The following is a 17,821-nucleotide window of genomic DNA, read 5'->3' as shown; positions in this document are numbered from 1 at the left end:
AGGAGTAGGACTAGATAGGAAATAAAATGCTCTGGCCACACCCTAGGGGCAGTCCCCGAGGGTATATCCTCTCTCTCTGCCCCAGCAAATCAGTTTTCTCTGTCGCTCATTGACAGACGTAGTCTTCTTGATTCACAAGAACTGGGTTATGTTGTCTCCGCAGGAGCAGGACTAGGCAGAAAGAAAAAACGTTCTGGCTCCACCTTAGGGGCAGTCCCTGAGGGTATATCCTCCCTCTCTCTGCTACAAGGCATCAGTTTTTTTCTGTCTAGTCAGGAGTAAGGACCTAGATACCTTGCTGGGATCTTCGGTCCTGGCAGGATTTTTTTCTTAGAAAATATTTTTTAGACAGCTTTTTTTCTCCAGTGTTCCTGTGAGATCTTCAAGCAAGAAAGCTGAACTGGGCGACGGGCGGGATGTTGAGATCCAGTGGTCACCCCAGTTCAGCCTACGAGCGCGTGCAGGCCATAGCTCCGCGCTGGGTCGGCCGCGACATAGTCCCACTGGAGGGACTGACCCTGCGAGTTAAATGTCTCGCTGAAACGCCAAGGACCATGAGTCACGGCGTCCGTATTGGTCGACAGCCCTCCAACTTCGGTGGAGAGGGGTACTGTCAGGAGTTGGCGCCCGCCTGGTTCCAGTATGGTGAGTAGAATGTTCCCCTTTTCCCCCTGACGGGTCTTGTGGTGAACGCGGGCCCCTCTCTGTAATGGTAAGGATGGGTTCCCCTCTATCCTATAACATGTCACAGATCCCCCTAATTGAGTGTGATTTTTGTGTACAAAAAGCCAGCAGGCTTGGTTTGGGAGCTGACAATCTAATTACAAAGTATGTTTAAATGATTGTAATATGGGGCAGCACTGGAATCTTACTGTGTTACTAGAAGTATCCTACCTGTCAGAAGTCACAGGACAGGTATGCGGCTTGCCAGGTCATTCCTCCAGCTGAAGCAGGTCTCCCGACGGCCATGCGGTTCCGCCAGGGTTCGGTACCGCCGGTCAAGCTGATCTCCATGAGAGAGAGATTTTGCGATGCCTAGTTACTCTGCAGGACGCCGCTATGCTGTACAGACCGCCGTAGATCGCACGAGGCCGCCATTTTGGCGTAGCCTCGTGTCTGCAGCATGGGGCGGCCATGTTTGAGGTGACTCCAAAAGTTTTTTATTTAAGTTTGTATTGAAGTTTCCAGGTAGTTACTGGAATAATCATGGACCCTGCCACACAAGTACCCCCACCTGTTTCCCTCGAGGGGGCCACGGGACCCGCCGGTGCACAGAGTATGGATGCATTTACAGCAGTTTTGGAGTCTATGATGGCTCGGGTGGAGGCGGCCTGTCAGGGACGGGGGTCAAGAAAGCGACCCCCGCCTACCCCTATATTATCTGACACCTCTGACTCAGATTCAGAGATGGTCACTGCAGCTGCAGGTCCCTCTGCAAGGGCTGTTATCTCAGGTAAAGCTCCCTCAGACAGTGAGGAGGACGTTCATTCTTCTGCCATAATTCAGGAAGAAGCATTGGTGGACGCACTAGTTGTGGCGGTGCGGGAAACCTTAAGACTTGAGGTTTTACCGGCAGAGGCAACTGAAACAGAGGTTCCCTTTGGTACTAACAAGCCCATCAAAACGGTGAAGGTTTTTCCTGTACCCAAGTGTTTTGGTAATAAAATGAAAGGAGAATGGGAGCATTCTAAGCGTACCTTTACTATTTCCAAACGTATTGCTAGACGCTATCCGTTTGAGGAATCCCTCATTAAGAAATGGACGGTACCACCAGTGGTGGATCCACCTATTTCCAGGCTGAATAAAGCCACGGTTATCCCAGTGGAGGACACTTCGTCCTTTAAGGATCCGGTGGATCGAAAGATGGAAGCAGAGTCCCGTACTATCTTCTCCCTGATAGGGTCAGCATTTAGACCAGTAATTGTTATTGGTCTAGTTTCCCAGACACTAACGGAATGGGCGAGATTGGTACGCCAAGACCTTAGGGGAAAAGATATTCCCCAGGGAACATCTGATTTGATGGAACAGATTATACAAGGGCTACAGTTTGTCTGTGACGCAGCCTTGGATACTACTCCCCTATTAGGGCATGCATCTATGTCAGCGGTAATCCTCAGACGTGTGCTGTGGTTAAAATGCTGGTCAGCTGACCTAGGTTCCAAAAAGACCTTGACGAATCTCCCTTTTCAGGGGAATCGCCTATTTGGGGCCACCCTAGATGAAATCATTAAAGATGCCACTGGGGGCAAGAGCACTTTCTTGCCACAGGCTGCTAAAGCTAAGGGACCTCGCAACAAGCGAGGACCTTTCTTTACCACCCATAAAGGGTTCGCACGCCCGGCTGGAACAAGCGGGACAGGCAAGACTCCTCCAGGAGGGTTCAAGAAAGGCTGGTCGGACAAACAGAGGACCGACTCAGCCAAACCCGAAGCAAAGGATTACACAGCCTGAAGGTGCGCCCCCACCCGGTTTGAGGGTGGGGGGACGTTTTCACCGGTATTCAGGACATTAGATCGAGCATCGACTACTACTACCGGTGCGATTCTTCCCTTACAAAATTTAAGTGCTACAGGGAGCGGTAGTCACCGTTCCCTGAACAGATCTTTTTCTTTACCTTTTCCTAAGATTAGTCTCAATTCCCCACAGGAATCGGATCTGGTTGACCAGACAGACCAAGAAGCCTCTAGCCGGGTGACTTCGGTCCCTGAGATTCAACCAGGAGAGATCACCGTTCCTGATAGGAATCAGGTGTCGGATAAATGTGTGGGAACAGAAAACGACCAGACTTTCTCGGATGGTCGGGGCCAGATAGCTCTAGGGACGCCTGGTTCAAAACCCGTCAGTGCCAGTGGTCCTAGAAATTCTAGGCTGGCCTCGCCAAGCCGGCCTGGCCGACTTGGACTTGCTAGTCGCGGACGTTCCGTGGGAACTGCGTCTCAGGGAGTATCTGCGGTCTCGAGGACCAATCTACCATTGTGCTTTACAGTCGCTGGTTTTAATGGCCTGGCCATTGAGACCCAAGTACTGAAGGACAGAGGGTTGTCAGCTTCAGTCATTCCTACCCTTATTAAAGCAAGGAAAGCGACTTCCAGCAGTCTATTATCACACATGGAAGACTTATATCGCGTGGTGCGAATCTTTAGGATTTCCTCCACGTACCTATTCGGTGACTCGAATATTGGCCTTTTTGCAAAAAGGGGTTGAGCAGAAGCTAGCCTTGAGCACCATCAAGGGTCAAGTTTCAGCATTAGCTATCTTCTTTCAGAAACCTTTAGCTACCAAGTCCTTGGTGCGGAATTTCATCCAGGGGGTGCGGCACCTGGCTCCACCAGTCCGCGCGCCCTTACCGCCCTGGGATCTTAATTTGGTTTTGTCGGTGCTACAGAAACCTCCTTTTGAAAACATCAGGGAGATTCCCTTGCTTACTTTATCCCAGAAGGTGGCCTTCTTGGTGGCTATCACTTCTGCACGCAGGGTGTCAGAACTGGCTGCTTTATCATGCCAGTGCCCATACTTGGTGATTCATAGGGATAAGGTAGTACTTCATCCTAAGCCATTCTTTCTTCCTAAGGTGGTTTCAGATTTTCATCTGAATGAAGATATTGTACTACCTTCCTTGTGTCCTCAGCCCAATCATCATCGGGAACATGCGTTGCATTCCTTGGATGTGGTTCGGGCAATCAGGGTATACCTGAAGGCTACGGAATCGTTCCGTAAGACGGATTCACTTTTTGTGATCACGGATGGCCCCAGAAAGGGGTTGCCTGCATCTGCCGCGACTATTGCCAAATGGATTAGACAGACGGTGGTACAGGCTTATTCTATTAAGGGTCAGAGTCCTCCGTTCCCTGTTAGGGCGCACTCCACTCGAGCGCTCAGTACTTCCTGGGCCTTTCGCCATCAGGCGTCAGTGGTCCAGGTATGTAAGGCGGCCACCTGGTCGTCGGTACATACCTTTACAAAATTTTATAAAATTGATGTGATGGCATTGGCGGATGCCTCATTTGGCCGCAAGGTTTTGCAGGCCGCAATTTGAGGAGACCGGTGGTCTACCTCGAGGGTTTTTTTCTGTTTGAAAATTTTTTTGTTGAGTCTCATCATTAAGGATGAGCATTGTAAACTTCTAGTTGGCACCGGTTGGGCCTTCTAGATTTGGATTTGATTTCCATTTTCCCACCCCTCATTTGTGATACTGCTCTGGGACGTCCCGAAGGTGCTGTATCACCGAGGACTACGTCTGTCAATGAGCGCTAGAGAAAAATGGATTTTTGTAAAATCTTACCGTAAAATCCTTTTCTCTTAGCTCATTGACAGACGTAGTACCCGCCCCTCTGTTTTTGAGTTGGGTTGGGTTAAATTCTCTAAACACTGCTTTTGTGACATAACTGTTTTGCTGGGGCAGAGAGAGAGAGAGAGGATATACCCTCGGGGACTGCCCCTAGGGTGTGGCCAGAGCATTTTATTTCCTGTCTAGTCCTACTCCTGTGGAGGCAACATAACCCGAAGGTGCTGTATCACCGAGGACTACGTCTGTCAATGAGCTAAGAGTAAAGGATTTTACGGTAAGATTTTACAAAAATCCATTTTTTTCCATGCTGGGGGCTTGAAAAGATAGTCACAGAGGTCATCCGGTAAGTATCTGGCGCGTTTCGGCTGAGTTATAGCCTTTCTCAAGGATTTTATCACCAAGTCTATAAAAGTAGTGATAACTATATCAATTATTGGCTGTAAATACCATGTTAATTTAGGTAATAGTCTGTTTATATAGAATACATACATTCTTTTGCCTGTTCATGTGTGCTTCCTTATGTCTCTTAAAACTCGCAACAGGAACCCTTGGATGCGGCCTGGAAGGTATATGTGAATGAATAGTTTTATGGTTAGAAAAAAGGAAGTGATGTTTCAAATAATAAGCTTGAAGTAAGTTTGGGGAACTCAGTGTGTGCTGCAGAATCGCAGTCACAGTGGAGCTCCACACTAGTGGGGGAGCTTCTTGAGGTCCTTTTCTTGGTTGGGGTACTGTAATTGAGAATGCATTTGTTTTGTGAATTTGTTGGGTTGTGATTTGGTCAGAAAAATACTAATGAAAAAAAAAATGCGTTTTTTGCGAGCAAAGAGGTTTGGGAACTCACATAATGTGCTGCAGAATCGCAGTCACGGTCGTCCTACACACAGAGGGGGGATGAGCTTCTTGAGGTCCTTTTTGTAATCGGGTGTACTGCAGATACCATATGTATCTGCAGTACCCCGATTACAAAGGGGCAGTGAGGGGGAGTGCCACTGCAAGATTTTATTTTCCAACGTTCAGCTGTAAGATCACATTAATTTGAAATCCCAGGATTCTTTAGAAAAGTGTGGTTTTATGGCATCGGGTAATAATGGTAACTTTTGTAAATAGGATGTAATGTCTAGTTATTTTAACTTTTGGATAAAGTAAGAAAAGAGTAAAACTGCTGACGTTTGTTTTTTTTTTTTTTTTTAAATCAGTGACTATGTCCTGGAGATATTCACCCTATTTGTTCTGGAAACCACTGTCGCCAAAAAAGTGATGTCAAAGCCAAAGCTTTAAAGTTGTCACCAGAACAAGAAATTAAATCTTTGAAGTTCTTGTGTATACTTGAACCACTTTAAGACCGGAAGGATTTGCCCCTTTAATGATGAGGCCCTATTTTGCAATTCGGCACTGCATTATTTTAATGGACAATTTCATGGTCATGCGACGCTGTACCCAAACTAAATTGATGTCCTTTTATTCCCACAAATAGAGCTTTCTTTTTGTGGTATTTGATCACCTGTGGGATTTTAATTTTTTGCGCTATAAACAAAAAAAAGAGCGACAATTTTTGAAAAAAAATAAAAAAATATTTTTCACATTCTGCTATGACATTCTCTTTCTTTAACATTTTAGGCCAATTTGTTTTCTGCTACATATTTTTGGTTAAAAAAAAAGTGTATTTTGATTGGTTTGTGCAAAAGTTATCATGTTTACTAACTACGGGACAGATTGTTTTTTTTTTTTTTTTATTGTGTGTGTTTTTTTTTTTTTTTGTGGGACTGCGCTATTGTGGAGGACAGATCGGACCCCTAACTGACATTTTTGACACTTTTTGGGGGACAAGTGACATTACTACAGTAATCAGAGCTAAAAATATGCACTGTTACTGTAACAATGACACTGGCAGGAAAGGGGTTGACACTGTTGGTGATTAAGGGGTAAATGTATGCCTCATGCTTACTGACGTGTGTGGGGGGGGCGGAGGTTCTGTGATAGACACTGAGATCGCAGGTTCAGCTATGCTGGATCCTTGTGATCTCCTCCTGTCTGTCACTGAGAAGACGCGCCTGCTTTGTTTACATAAGCAGGTGGGTCTTCTAACCGTTTCCACGACGATTGGGGGGAGGAAGGCGGCAATCGCCACCTCTCCTCTCCCGGCCGGACTCCGCGTGCCACTGGAATCACATGAACTACGTCGCTGGACCCAGGAGAGCCGCACTGCTGCAGTAGGATTACTGTGAGCAGTCAGCAAGTGGTTAAAGTGTATGTATAGCCAAATTCCTTCTCAATGGAGACTACCAAGGGCATATTCAAAATATGAAGTAGAACAAAATAGAGAGCCTGTGACCAAAATCGTATATATCTTTTAACATCCAGGGCATCTTTACCTTTAGTATGTTTGTATCTGGTATCCATTTGCATACTTGTGCATGTATAAATTAGGCTGTCTCTGGGGGAAATATCAAGGAGTCTGGCCAGTCTAACGCATTAATATAGTATGTTTTTTAGTACACGGACACACAGCATGGCTTGGCCATTCTCTCTGCTCCTCCTTCACAGGATCTGATTGACCGCAGCAGGAACCTATGGTTCCCACTGCTCTTAGTGTGTCCTGTGAGAAGAGTGGAGGTCCATAAACAGGGAGCAACAATGTAGGCAGGGGCAGCACTGGACTGTGAGAGGACTCAAGTGTTTAGGTATGGAGGCATGAGAGGAACAGGTAAAGGAAGGTGTTATGTTTTTTTTTTTTACCTTTTGTAATGTACAGAATGCTTTAAGGTTTAAAAAAAAAAAAAAAAAATGTTGAGTTTAGAAACACTTTAAATGGGAAAACCAACAGTCTGAAATAGGACTTATTAGTTTCAGAAAGGGCTTATTTGAAAGCAATCAAGCTTGTGTATACAACTGTTCTTCTGAGATACATTTTTGTATATGATTAATGATTCTGTGTTTTTATATAATTGATTAGATACGATTTGTATTAGGCACTAGTCACTTGGTACATAATTTTATAATTGTATTTTTGGAAACCATTCAGCAACTGTATTAGTATGCACACAACATCAGGACACTGAGCAGTTTATAGGTAGCAGTAGGAGTTTTAACATGCACACTAAAGAATAAGACCTTAATCGATACTGTAAAGCCGCACCACACCCACTACACACGTTTATTACCAAACGCCTCTCTGGAGGTTGTTTTCAGTGGAGGTAGCAGCTTTTTTTTCATCTGTATAGCACCACAATAAGTATTGCGCGGAACTAGCGTAAGCATTTTTTGAGTCAAAATAGGACTTTGCAGTACGGTAGGCACCAGAGCGTGACCCGATGCACTCGGTAATCAGCAGTAACACGCATGGTCTGACTTGCTCCCTCTTCTCAGCATTACAAGTTTGTGCAAGGACTTAAGAAGGGTCTGTTATTGTAGAGCACTGGGAAACTGTAAGGGCAGATTATGGAAGTTCAAATTTGTACTTTTTCAAAGTAGCAAAGTCATGACATTTTTATATTTCAATACAGTTCACCAATAGCAACTCCTATAATTCTACCCTGACAGGATGGCGCTAAGCTACAGCGAGTTTTCTGACACCTTTCAGAAGCCCCTACCTACCTGACATTGTTAGAAAAATAAATTCATCACTGCACCCTGTTCATTTTTTTTTTTTTTCTAAAAATGTTGCAGTAGTGCATGTGATGAGCAACTCGCCTTTAGTGTACATATCTTGTTGTGCCAAATCACATTCCATTATAGTGCTGGATACACAAATATCCAAAAAGTCACATAAAATAAACATTTATCAAAATATATTGGAAATGTTAAGCTTTGCTGGGCATATTCGGATTTGTCCAACAGTTTGTTTTGCTAGATTCCTCAAAGAATGAGTTGTGAATAATTCAATACATTATCAGTCTTTTTGTTTCTTCCTCCAGGTTATGACATGTCAACATTCATTAGGCGCTACAGTAGATATCTCAATGAAAAAGCCTTCTCCTACAGACAGATGGCATTTGACTTTGCCAGAGTAAAAAAGGGGTAGGATTATTTCTTTGTTTTTCAGAATGTCTTGCCAACTCTAGTTTCACATGCAAAAAACATTTTTTTTTTATGATAATTCTTTTCAAAGGGAGTTGTTTGCAATAATTTCAAAATTGGGAAAAAACTATATTATGATGTATATGGTAATTTGGATAATTGGGAACCAGTATGAATGCTACATCAGGAAGCAGTTTGTTATTACCTGCAGACTTGGCTTGCTCCTGGTTTCTAGCTTGTCATCTGGCAGCATAAGATTTTCTGAAGCTGGAAAACCCACTGCACAGCTAAGCTATTAATGTAATATTTGAGAAAACTCAGATGTAATGGAAAATACATTCCCACTTTTTAGCAGCTGTCAGAGCTCTTGAGGGTGCAGAGTAAGATAGGTCTGTGAACCATAACCTATGACATGCCAGGCTCAAGATACTTACCTAGAACTATGAAGAAAAACAATGTGTAATGTGAAAAAATGCTTTACACATCTCTTTTTGAGATCAGCCTCAGTATTCACATTTTGGGATTGCACCAACTAACCCCAAAAAACAGAATGTTAATTTGAGAGGCATGTCATGACTTTTGTCTGGATAGTATTTTATCTACTGATGCAGCTAATTGGGAAATTTTTTTTTTATTTACAATGTCATCTAGTAATTAAAGAGCGAACTTGTGTTTCTAAGTAAGCAAAGAATGCAGGGTTTCATTTTATATTTATGACTCAGACCTGCTTATATAAGTTCTGTGTAGAGGAGAGAAAGTTACCCATGAATTAGCGTAATTTAAAAAAAAATTGCAGTGAGATTTTGTTTCAAGGCAGCTATTAAAAAAAAAAAAAAAAATGTGCTTTAGCGATTTCTCATCTATGCTCCGTCTTGTTTCAGAGCTGAAGGGGTGATGAGGACCATGGTACCAGAAAAGCTACTAAAGGGCATGCCTATACTACAAGGACAGATTGATGCTTTGCTGGAATTTGACGTAAGTGGAACATACCTATGAATTAAAGCTGAATTGGGTCAGGAAATTTGAACTATTAAGTCAGCGAAATCGATTGTTTAATCAATATGACAGTGCCTCCAATATGAAATAAATTATTAAATATAATTACGCTGACCAGAATCCCTGACATTTGTGGCCTGTTCAGATTTTTCTAAACACCATAAAATTGTGTGAAAGTATGGACTATGGCAATAGAAAATTAAAGGTTTTACCAGTTAGTCGGTAACCATCACATATAGCAGCAGGATTAATGCTATTAACCATTTCCCTCAAAACGGCGTACCAGTTGCGCCATTTTGAGGAAGTGGTTGCACCAGGGTGATGCTCGGCCATTATCACAAGGAGCGAAAGGGGATGTACGTAACAGTGTTCAAATCACATGTGAGATAATTCCGTGATAGTCAGAGCGAGAGCAATAATCTAACAAACAACCTCCTCTAACTCTAAACTGGTAACTGTAAAATAATTTTAAAGTGTCGCCTATAGAGATTTTTTTATCTCAATATTCACAATTTTAAATCGGAACATGTTGGGTATAGATTTACTTGGCCTTTCACAATATACAAAAAGATAGTGCGTGCAAATACCTTGTGACTTAAAATATTGCAATGAAAGCCATTTTATTCTTCAGAGTTTTTGCTAAAAAAAAAAAAAAATATATAAATTACAATACTGATTTTTAACTCTTAAACAACAAATGTCAGAAATTGGCTTGGTCCTTAAGTGGTACTATGACAGACACAAAAAAAGTATATCCCACAACTAAAGTCAAGACTTATACTGTGGAAAAACTGGCTAACCGCCCTAAAAGGAGTACTTGGAGAGCATTTTTATTGTAATCAAGAGCTGTTTGACCTCCTGTTTTTTAAGTAGTGGGGGTCCAAGATTCAAGGTGAGGGCACATCCATCAGAGCATGGTGGTAAAGCACATATTGGATGCATTAATTATTTAGAGATTGGGTATCTTAAGTTAGTAGGGGGGGTGCATGGTATTCATGACCCTAAATATTATGGCAAAAAAAATTTTGTAAACCTAAAAGCGTTATTTGTATTACTAGTGTACAGATTCACGTTTGGACTACAAATAAGTGCTATGATTATTATATTACTCAATTATTATTACTATGATTTAGAAGGGTCACATGCAAATTACTTCCTTTCCAATTCTACGCTGGAACCAAGCTAACTGCGTGGGAAGATTCCTGTGCCGTTCCAGAATATCCATACCATCAATGGGTAGTACTGCCTCTTCAGAAGCTGCAAATAGTGTTGGGTCATCTGGTCTTTGACTTGGATGAAGACCTTGGCCCCTCTGACACCCCAGGTTACACCAATTTGGCTACCATGGATTAGCAAGTCCACCACACTTTAGGGTCATCCTGAAATTAAAGTGCTTCTAAAGGTGTGTGGTTTTTTTTTTTTTTTGGCTGTGAGAGCCAATGAGGAGAGAGAGACCCGCTGCTCTCATGCACATAGCTGGATCGAGATGAGGCTCGAAGTAAGTATAAGTGCGGGCTGTAAGGTTTTTTACCTTAATACATAGAATGCCTTTAGAACTACTCGAGACTCTTTAGTAATTGTGTATTTAGTCATTTGAGAAGCAGAATAAAAAGGGGATATAACAAAGTAAGATATACTATTGCATCACAAGCACGATACTGTTGTGCAGTGGCGGCTGGTGCTCAAAATTTTTGGAGGGGGCGCAAAGAGAGAAATGTAATGGGTCTTGCTTCGCGGTAAAAATTGCATGACATTGAGGTCATGGCACAGGTGATGGTATAGGCATGTCACAGGTCATGGTACAGGTATGGCACAGATGATGGTATAGGCATGGCACAGGTCATGTCACAGGTCATGGCACAGGAGATAGTGAGATAGCGGCGGCATGCTGCTGGTGAAATGAATAACAGCGGGTCCTGCCTGTACCCCCCTGATGGCCCTGAGCGCTGGCTGCCCTGGGGCTGGGTGAGAGGAGAGAGATGGAGGCACTGGCAGACTCACTCGACCAGACCGGACCGACTGCTGTGTGCTGCTGAAGACTGGAGAGACGACCACGCACGCCGCTGCTCCTCCTCACTCTGGCGGTGGGCGGGAAGGTGACTGACACACGCACCGCCCCCACGTCGATGTCACCGGGATGTCCTGCATGATTGGTCCAGGCTGGAGTCTGGACCAATCACAGCCAGGACAGGACTAGTGGGGAGTGTCGGGGCGCATTGCTCTGCCCCCCGGTGACACCCAGAATGGCCGCCAATCAGTGCCTCTGCCTGGCACCACATGGGATGCCAACCCCCCCCCCCCCCCCCCAATAGCCAGAAATAGGTCTGGCGCCCCATAGTGGGCTTTAAATGGTAACTTTTTTGTTTTTTTCTTTGAAGACGATTGGGGGGGGGGGGGGGGTTGTGCCAGATTTTTGGCAGAAGCTAAACCAGATCTTAACCCTGTAAGCATAAACTGTAACTTCCCTCACCGTATGTGCAGTAACAGGCAAACAGAAGTTTGTAACCATAGAGTTTAAGGGCTAGGCTGCCTGTTAGCACCTGGAATGAGGGAGCTAGGCCTTCAGCAGTTAATCAGTTATGCAGAGATAGATGGAGAATGATTGTGCTAAGAAACAAGTAAATATATATATATATTATAAAAAATCAGCCTTCTGACGGCTGCTGGGGCCTTTGGAGATGTTGGCGCACTTATTGAGGACAGGTGTTCTATACACAGTGAGATGGTTAAAGAAAGTAAAGCAAGAAAGCTTCCTGATCCGCAGCAGTGCAAAACCATTACACAGAGCAGGGAAGTATGAAATTTTTCGTTTTAGTTTTAAAAACAAAAAAAGTTTTATAATCGCTACATAACTTCGTAACAGCATGCCTGGTTAGTGGCATTCTCCTTTTTCAGCATGGTGTTAACATTTGGGGAAAAAAAAACAAATGATTGTCTGTCTGATTTTCTTTTAATGTGTACTAAACTTAAATCTGTTTTTAAATGAGGAATATCGAATTCCCAGAAAAATGTAATCTGGGAAGCAACAAAAAAAAGTATACTTCTCAGATAGCTTTTCTAAATGCAGGAGTATAAGTGTGAATGAAACCTAAGAGGTATGTTTAGCATGTTTGTGGATACTTATGTTTATTGAAGTAAATTCAGCATAAGAGTGTATAACGCACACAACCTTACATGTCTAAATTGCATTCCGGGATAATAGCCACATCCAATTTTATGCTATAGGCCAGTAATCTAGAGAAATTTGTTGGAACAGTTTTTTTTTTTTTTTTTTTTGTCTGGGGCTTTCTCTTTTCACTGGAGAACAAGGCTCTAGAAATAACTACAGAGATTGCAGAAAACTGCAGAGCTGTAAAAATTAACAAAACAGCTAAACTATTTCTGACTTGCATCTGGTTAGTATGTGTTGTGTTTTTTTTTTTTTTTGCCAATTAAAATGGTTTTAATGCAGATTATGGGTAATCCCATGATTATGAAAGATGTCAGCCAAATCAAGATGGGGTTTAAAGCTCTGACCTCTTGCTGTTATGCTTTGCTACTTTTAACAGCTAAGAACTACTTACAGAACATTACATTGAGATAAGAATCTGTGCCAGTTGTGACAAAATAGTGAAATAGTGTTTCCTAAACTTTGATTGCTCGGCATAGACTGAGGGGACTACCTGTGCGGTTACTTGTTACCTTGTGTACTACACACAGCGGCATTGTTGTAGCACTGTTATAGCTGGACCATATGCCAGTGCAGAGTTTTTTCTTCACTAGAATCTGTTCTACAAACTCCAACTCCTACTGAAACTTCTTTACATCTACCCCCTTCACTTCTGTAGGAGCACTTTGCTTTTTCAGAAAGTTAGCCTATTCCTCTGTTCAAGGTGACTATGGATCCCATAGATGCAAATGTTTTGGGTGTACTAAAGCAGAAATTTAGATAAATGCTTAATTCACATATGTCTGAACTATTGTACTTTCCAAAAATTCTGTTCAGCCAAGTTTTTAAACCAGTCATCCCTACCAGACAGCACAGCCAGGTCCCTGAACTTGTCTTCTGCTGTAATTAAAGTAGAACTAAAGGCAATACTTTTTTTATTTTATTTTTAATTTTGGTTTGTGTACGGGATTAGAACATCAGTCAGGTTTTTATTGCTGTCTGTGCTCACCCTCTGTTTGTGTTATATACGGTTATAACCAAAAGTGAAAGGATATTCTAAATAGGTTGTCTCTGGACCAGAAGAAGAGCGGAAATCTTCCAATGGGGTCATTAATTCTGGTGACAACAATGGATTTCCCCTTCTAGAGTTGGTCAAATGGTTGGAACCGAGCACGAGTTCTGGCCAAACATTGGCTGTTCGCCCACCCGAATTATTAGGGCATTCAACCATTTGCCACGGCACAGTGCATTGTAAGCCCTGATTTGCTGAAGCTATGAAAGCTTTGCCCAGTCAGGGCAAAGAGCACTGTTAGAGCTATGATTGGAGAAAGACTCTATCCAATCATGGCTCATTGCTCTTAGTCCCACCCCACACTATAAAAATATGGGCAAGGCAGTCAGCCGCAATATCCACATTAGTGCTGACATGTGGTCCAGCTAGCATGGTCAGGGACAATATATTTAAATCACAGCTCACTAGATAACTCAGCTTCCAACTGGGAAGGATGCAGGACAGGGCTCAGTGCTGCAGCTTGTTGTGCCATCATGTCTCCACACAGCTAGTGGTGGTGATGCGTGATTTGTCAGCTCTACCCCTTCTTCCATGCCCTTCTTTGCTGAATTGTCCTATGAACCACAAGTACCCCCTAAGGGTTAAAGGGGCTATGAATCGGCCTTAAAGATGCCATGCAGTGCTTCAGCTGGTGTGAATAGAGGACAGGAGCCGCACCAGAGCAGAAATTCTTGCAGCTCTTCAGGAATAGGCCCATAGGTGGTCCACGCCACACCAGCTGGAGCCAGGAATGGTGGTGTGTGATAATGGCACAAACCTCCTGTCCGCCCTAATGCAGGGAAAGTTGACATGTGCCTTGCCTGGCACATGTCCTCAATTTGGTAGTGCAGCATTTCTTAAATGGGTACCCAGGGTTGGAAGATCTGCTAAACCAGGCCAGAAGAGTCTGTAACCATTTTAGGCAGTCATATGCAGTCAGTGCTCGGTTGGCTGAAATTCAGCGGGAATTCCACCTACCCATAAACCTAATTTGTGTGTGCCCACCAGCTGGAACTCGACTTTGGCAATGCTGGACCAGCTGCACATGCAGCAGAGGGCCGCCAATGAGTACCTGTGTGAGTATGGCACAACGGATGCATGCACTGTACTGTCACCATTTGTGGAGGCCACAAGGATGGTGAGCTGTGACAATGGATGCATTAGTGACCTGTTCCCTGTTGTATTACTACTGGAGCAGACTCTGTGTGGCACTCGAGGCAGAGAAGCGGGAGGAAGAAGAGGACTTCCATTCCTCTCAAGGCCTGCTTTAAGCACACACCATTCTTCCTAAGCCACAGAAAACACAAGGGATAAGGAGTAGGAGGATTCTGTCTAGGGTTGACGTATGTCTTGCTCTGCTTCAATGCCTCAAAACTGATGGTTTTTCCACCCCCAGAACTCTTGGGAGTAGTAGGTGACTGGGAGGAGGCAGTTCCAGATACTGTAATCCCCAGTGACCCCAAGGAGTCTGCTTCACGTGGATCAAGAAGGATCACTATGGTTGGCAACACTCCTTGACCACCGTTTTAAAAGGGAAAAGTCTCAGAACTGATCCCAACTCCACAGAGGGAGCAGAGGAGTGCACAGAGTGTAGAGTCATTTACAGCAATTTTGGAGTCTATGGTGGCTCGGGTGGAGGCGGCCTGTCAGGGACGGGGGTCAAGGAAGCGACCCCCGCCTACCCCTATACTATCTGACACCTCTGACTCTGATTCAGAGATGGTCACTGCAGTTGCAGGTTCCTCTGCAAAGGCTGTTATCCCAGGTAAAGCCCCCTCAGACAGTGAGGAGGACGCTTCTTCTCCTGCTATAATTCAGGAAGAAGCATTGGTGGACGCACTAGTTGTGGCAGTGCAGGAAACCTTAAAACTTGAGGCTTTACCGGCAGAGGCAACTGAAACAGAGATTCCTTTTGGTACTAATAAGCCCATCAAAACGGTGAAGGTTTTTCCTGTACCCAAATGTTTCGGTAATCAGATTAAAGGAGAATGGGAGCATTCTAAACGTTCCAAGCGTATTGCTAGACGCTATCCGTTTGAGGAATCCATCATTAAGAAATGGACGGTACCACCAGTGGTGGATCCACCTATTTCCAGGCTGAATAAAGCCACGGTTATCCCAGTGGAGGACACTTCGTCCTTTAAGGATCCGGTGGATCGAAAGATGGAAGCAGAGTCCCGCACCATCTTCTCTCTGATAGGGTCAGCATTTAGACCAGTAATTGTTATTGGTCTAGTTTCCCAGACACTTACGGAATGGGCGAAAATGGTACGCCAAGACCTTAGGGGAAAAGATATTCCCCAGGAGACATCTGATTTGATGGAACAGATTATACAAGGGCTACAGTTTATCTGTGACGCAGCCTTGGACACTACTCCCTTATTAGGGCATGCATCTATGTCAGCGGTGATCCTCAGACGTGTGCTGTGGTTAAAATGCTGGTCAGCTGACCTAGGTTCCAAAAAGACCTTGACAAATCTCCCTTTTCAGGGGAATCGTCTATTTGGGGCCAACCTAGATGAAATCATCAAGGATGCCACTGGGGGCAAGAGCACTTTTTTGCCACAGGCTGCTAAAGCTAAGGGACCTCGCAACAAGCGAGGACCTTTCTTTACCGCCCATAAAGGGCGCCCGGCTGGTACTAGCGGGAAAGGCAAGACTCCTCCAGGAGGGTTCAAGAAGGGCTGGTCGGACAAGCAGAGGACCAACCCAGCCAAACCCGAAGCAAAGGAGTACACAGCCTGAAGGTGCGCCCCCAACCCGGTTTCAGGGTGGGGGGACGTTTTCACCGGTATTCAGGACATTAGATCGAGCTTCAACCACTACTACCGGTGCGATTCTTCCCTTCCAACATTTAAGTACTACAGGAAGCGGTAGTTACCGTTCCCTGAATAGATCTTTTCCTTTACCTTTTCCTAAGATTAGTCCCTATACCTCACAGGAATCGGATCTGGTTGACCAGATAGGCCAAGTAGCCTCTAGTCGGGTGACTTCGGTCCCTGAGGTTCAACCAGAAAAGATCACCCTTCCTGATAACAATCAGGTATCTGATAAATGTGTGGGAACAGAAAACGACCAGACTTTCTCGGATGGTCGGGGCCAGATACCTCTAGGGACGCCTGGTTCAGATTCTATCAGCGCCAGTGGTCCTAGAAATTCTAGGCTGGCCTCCTCAAGCCGGCCTGGCCGACTTGGACATGCTAGTCGCAGACGTTCCGTGGGTACTTCGTCTCAGGGAGTGTCTGTGGTCTCAAGGACCAATTTACCATCATGCTTTACAGTCGCTGGGTTTAATGGCCTGGCCATTGAGACCCAAGTACTGAAGGACAGAGGTTTGTCTACTTCAGTCATTCCTACCCTTATTAAAGCAAGGAAAGCGACTTCCAGCAAGGTCTATTATCACACATGGAAGACTTATATCGCGTGGTGCGAATCTTTAGGATTTCCTCCACGTACCTATTTGGTGACTCGAATATTGGCCTTTTTGCAACAAGGGGTTGAGCAGAAGCTAGCCTTGAGCACCATCAAGGGTCAAGTTTCAGCATTAGCAATCTTCTTTCAGAAACCTTTAGCTACCAAGTCCTTGGTGCGGAATTTCATCCAGGGGGTGCGGCACCTGGCTCCTCCAGTCCGCGCGCCCTTACCGCCCTGGGATCTTAATTTGGTTTTGTCGGTTCTACAGAAACCTCCCTTTGAAAACATCAGGGAGATTCCCTTGCTTACTTTATCCCAGAAGGTGGCCTTCTTGGTGGCTATTACTTCTGCTCGCAGGGTGTCAGAACTGGCTGCATTATCATGCCAGTCCCCATACCTAGTGATTCATAGGGATAAGGTAGTACTTCATCCTAAGCCATCTTTTCTTCCTAAGGTGGTTTCAGATTTTCATCTGAATGAAGATATTGTACTACCTTCCTTGTGTCCTCAGCCCAAGCATCATCGGGAACATGCGTTGCATTCCTTAGATGTGGTTCGGGCAATCAGGGTATACCTGAAAGCTACGGAATCATTCCGTAAGACGGATTCACTTTTTGTGATCACGGATGGCCCCAGAAAGGGTTTGCCTGCATCTGCCGCGACCATTGCCAAATGGATTAGACAAACGGTGGTACAGGCTTATTCTATTAAGGGTCAGAGTCCTCCGTTCCCTGTTAGGGCGCACTCCACTCGAGCGCTCAGTACTTCCTGGGCCTTTCGCCATCAGGCGTCAGTGGTCCAGGTATGTAAGGCGTCCACCTGGTCGTCGGTACATACCTTTACAAAATTCTATAAAATTGATGTGACGGCATCGGCGGATGCCTCATTTGGCCGCAAGGTTTTG

At 44.5% G+C, this 17,821-nt stretch overlaps 1 protein-coding gene across 1 annotated transcript in view; it reads left to right on the top strand.

Moving 5' to 3' along the window:
* Positions 1-17,821, top strand: part of SNAP91 (synaptosome associated protein 91) — a 251,212-nt gene that overhangs the window by 82,047 nt on the left and 151,344 nt on the right. Inside the window, exons 4-5 of the mRNA XM_082251196.1 lie at positions 8,206-8,308; positions 9,190-9,283. Coding sequence (XP_082107322.1) covers positions 8,206-8,308; positions 9,190-9,283 — 197 coding nt within the window. The remainder of the gene's footprint in view (positions 1-8,205; positions 8,309-9,189; positions 9,284-17,821) is intronic.

This window comes from Pelophylax lessonae (assembly GCF_965119305.1).
Source record: "Pelophylax lessonae genome assembly, chromosome: 3".
Lineage (NCBI taxonomy): Eukaryota > Metazoa > Chordata > Amphibia > Anura > Ranidae > Pelophylax > Pelophylax lessonae.
Note: the sequence above shows the minus strand (reverse complement) of the source record. Positions and strands in the feature narration are given on the sequence as shown.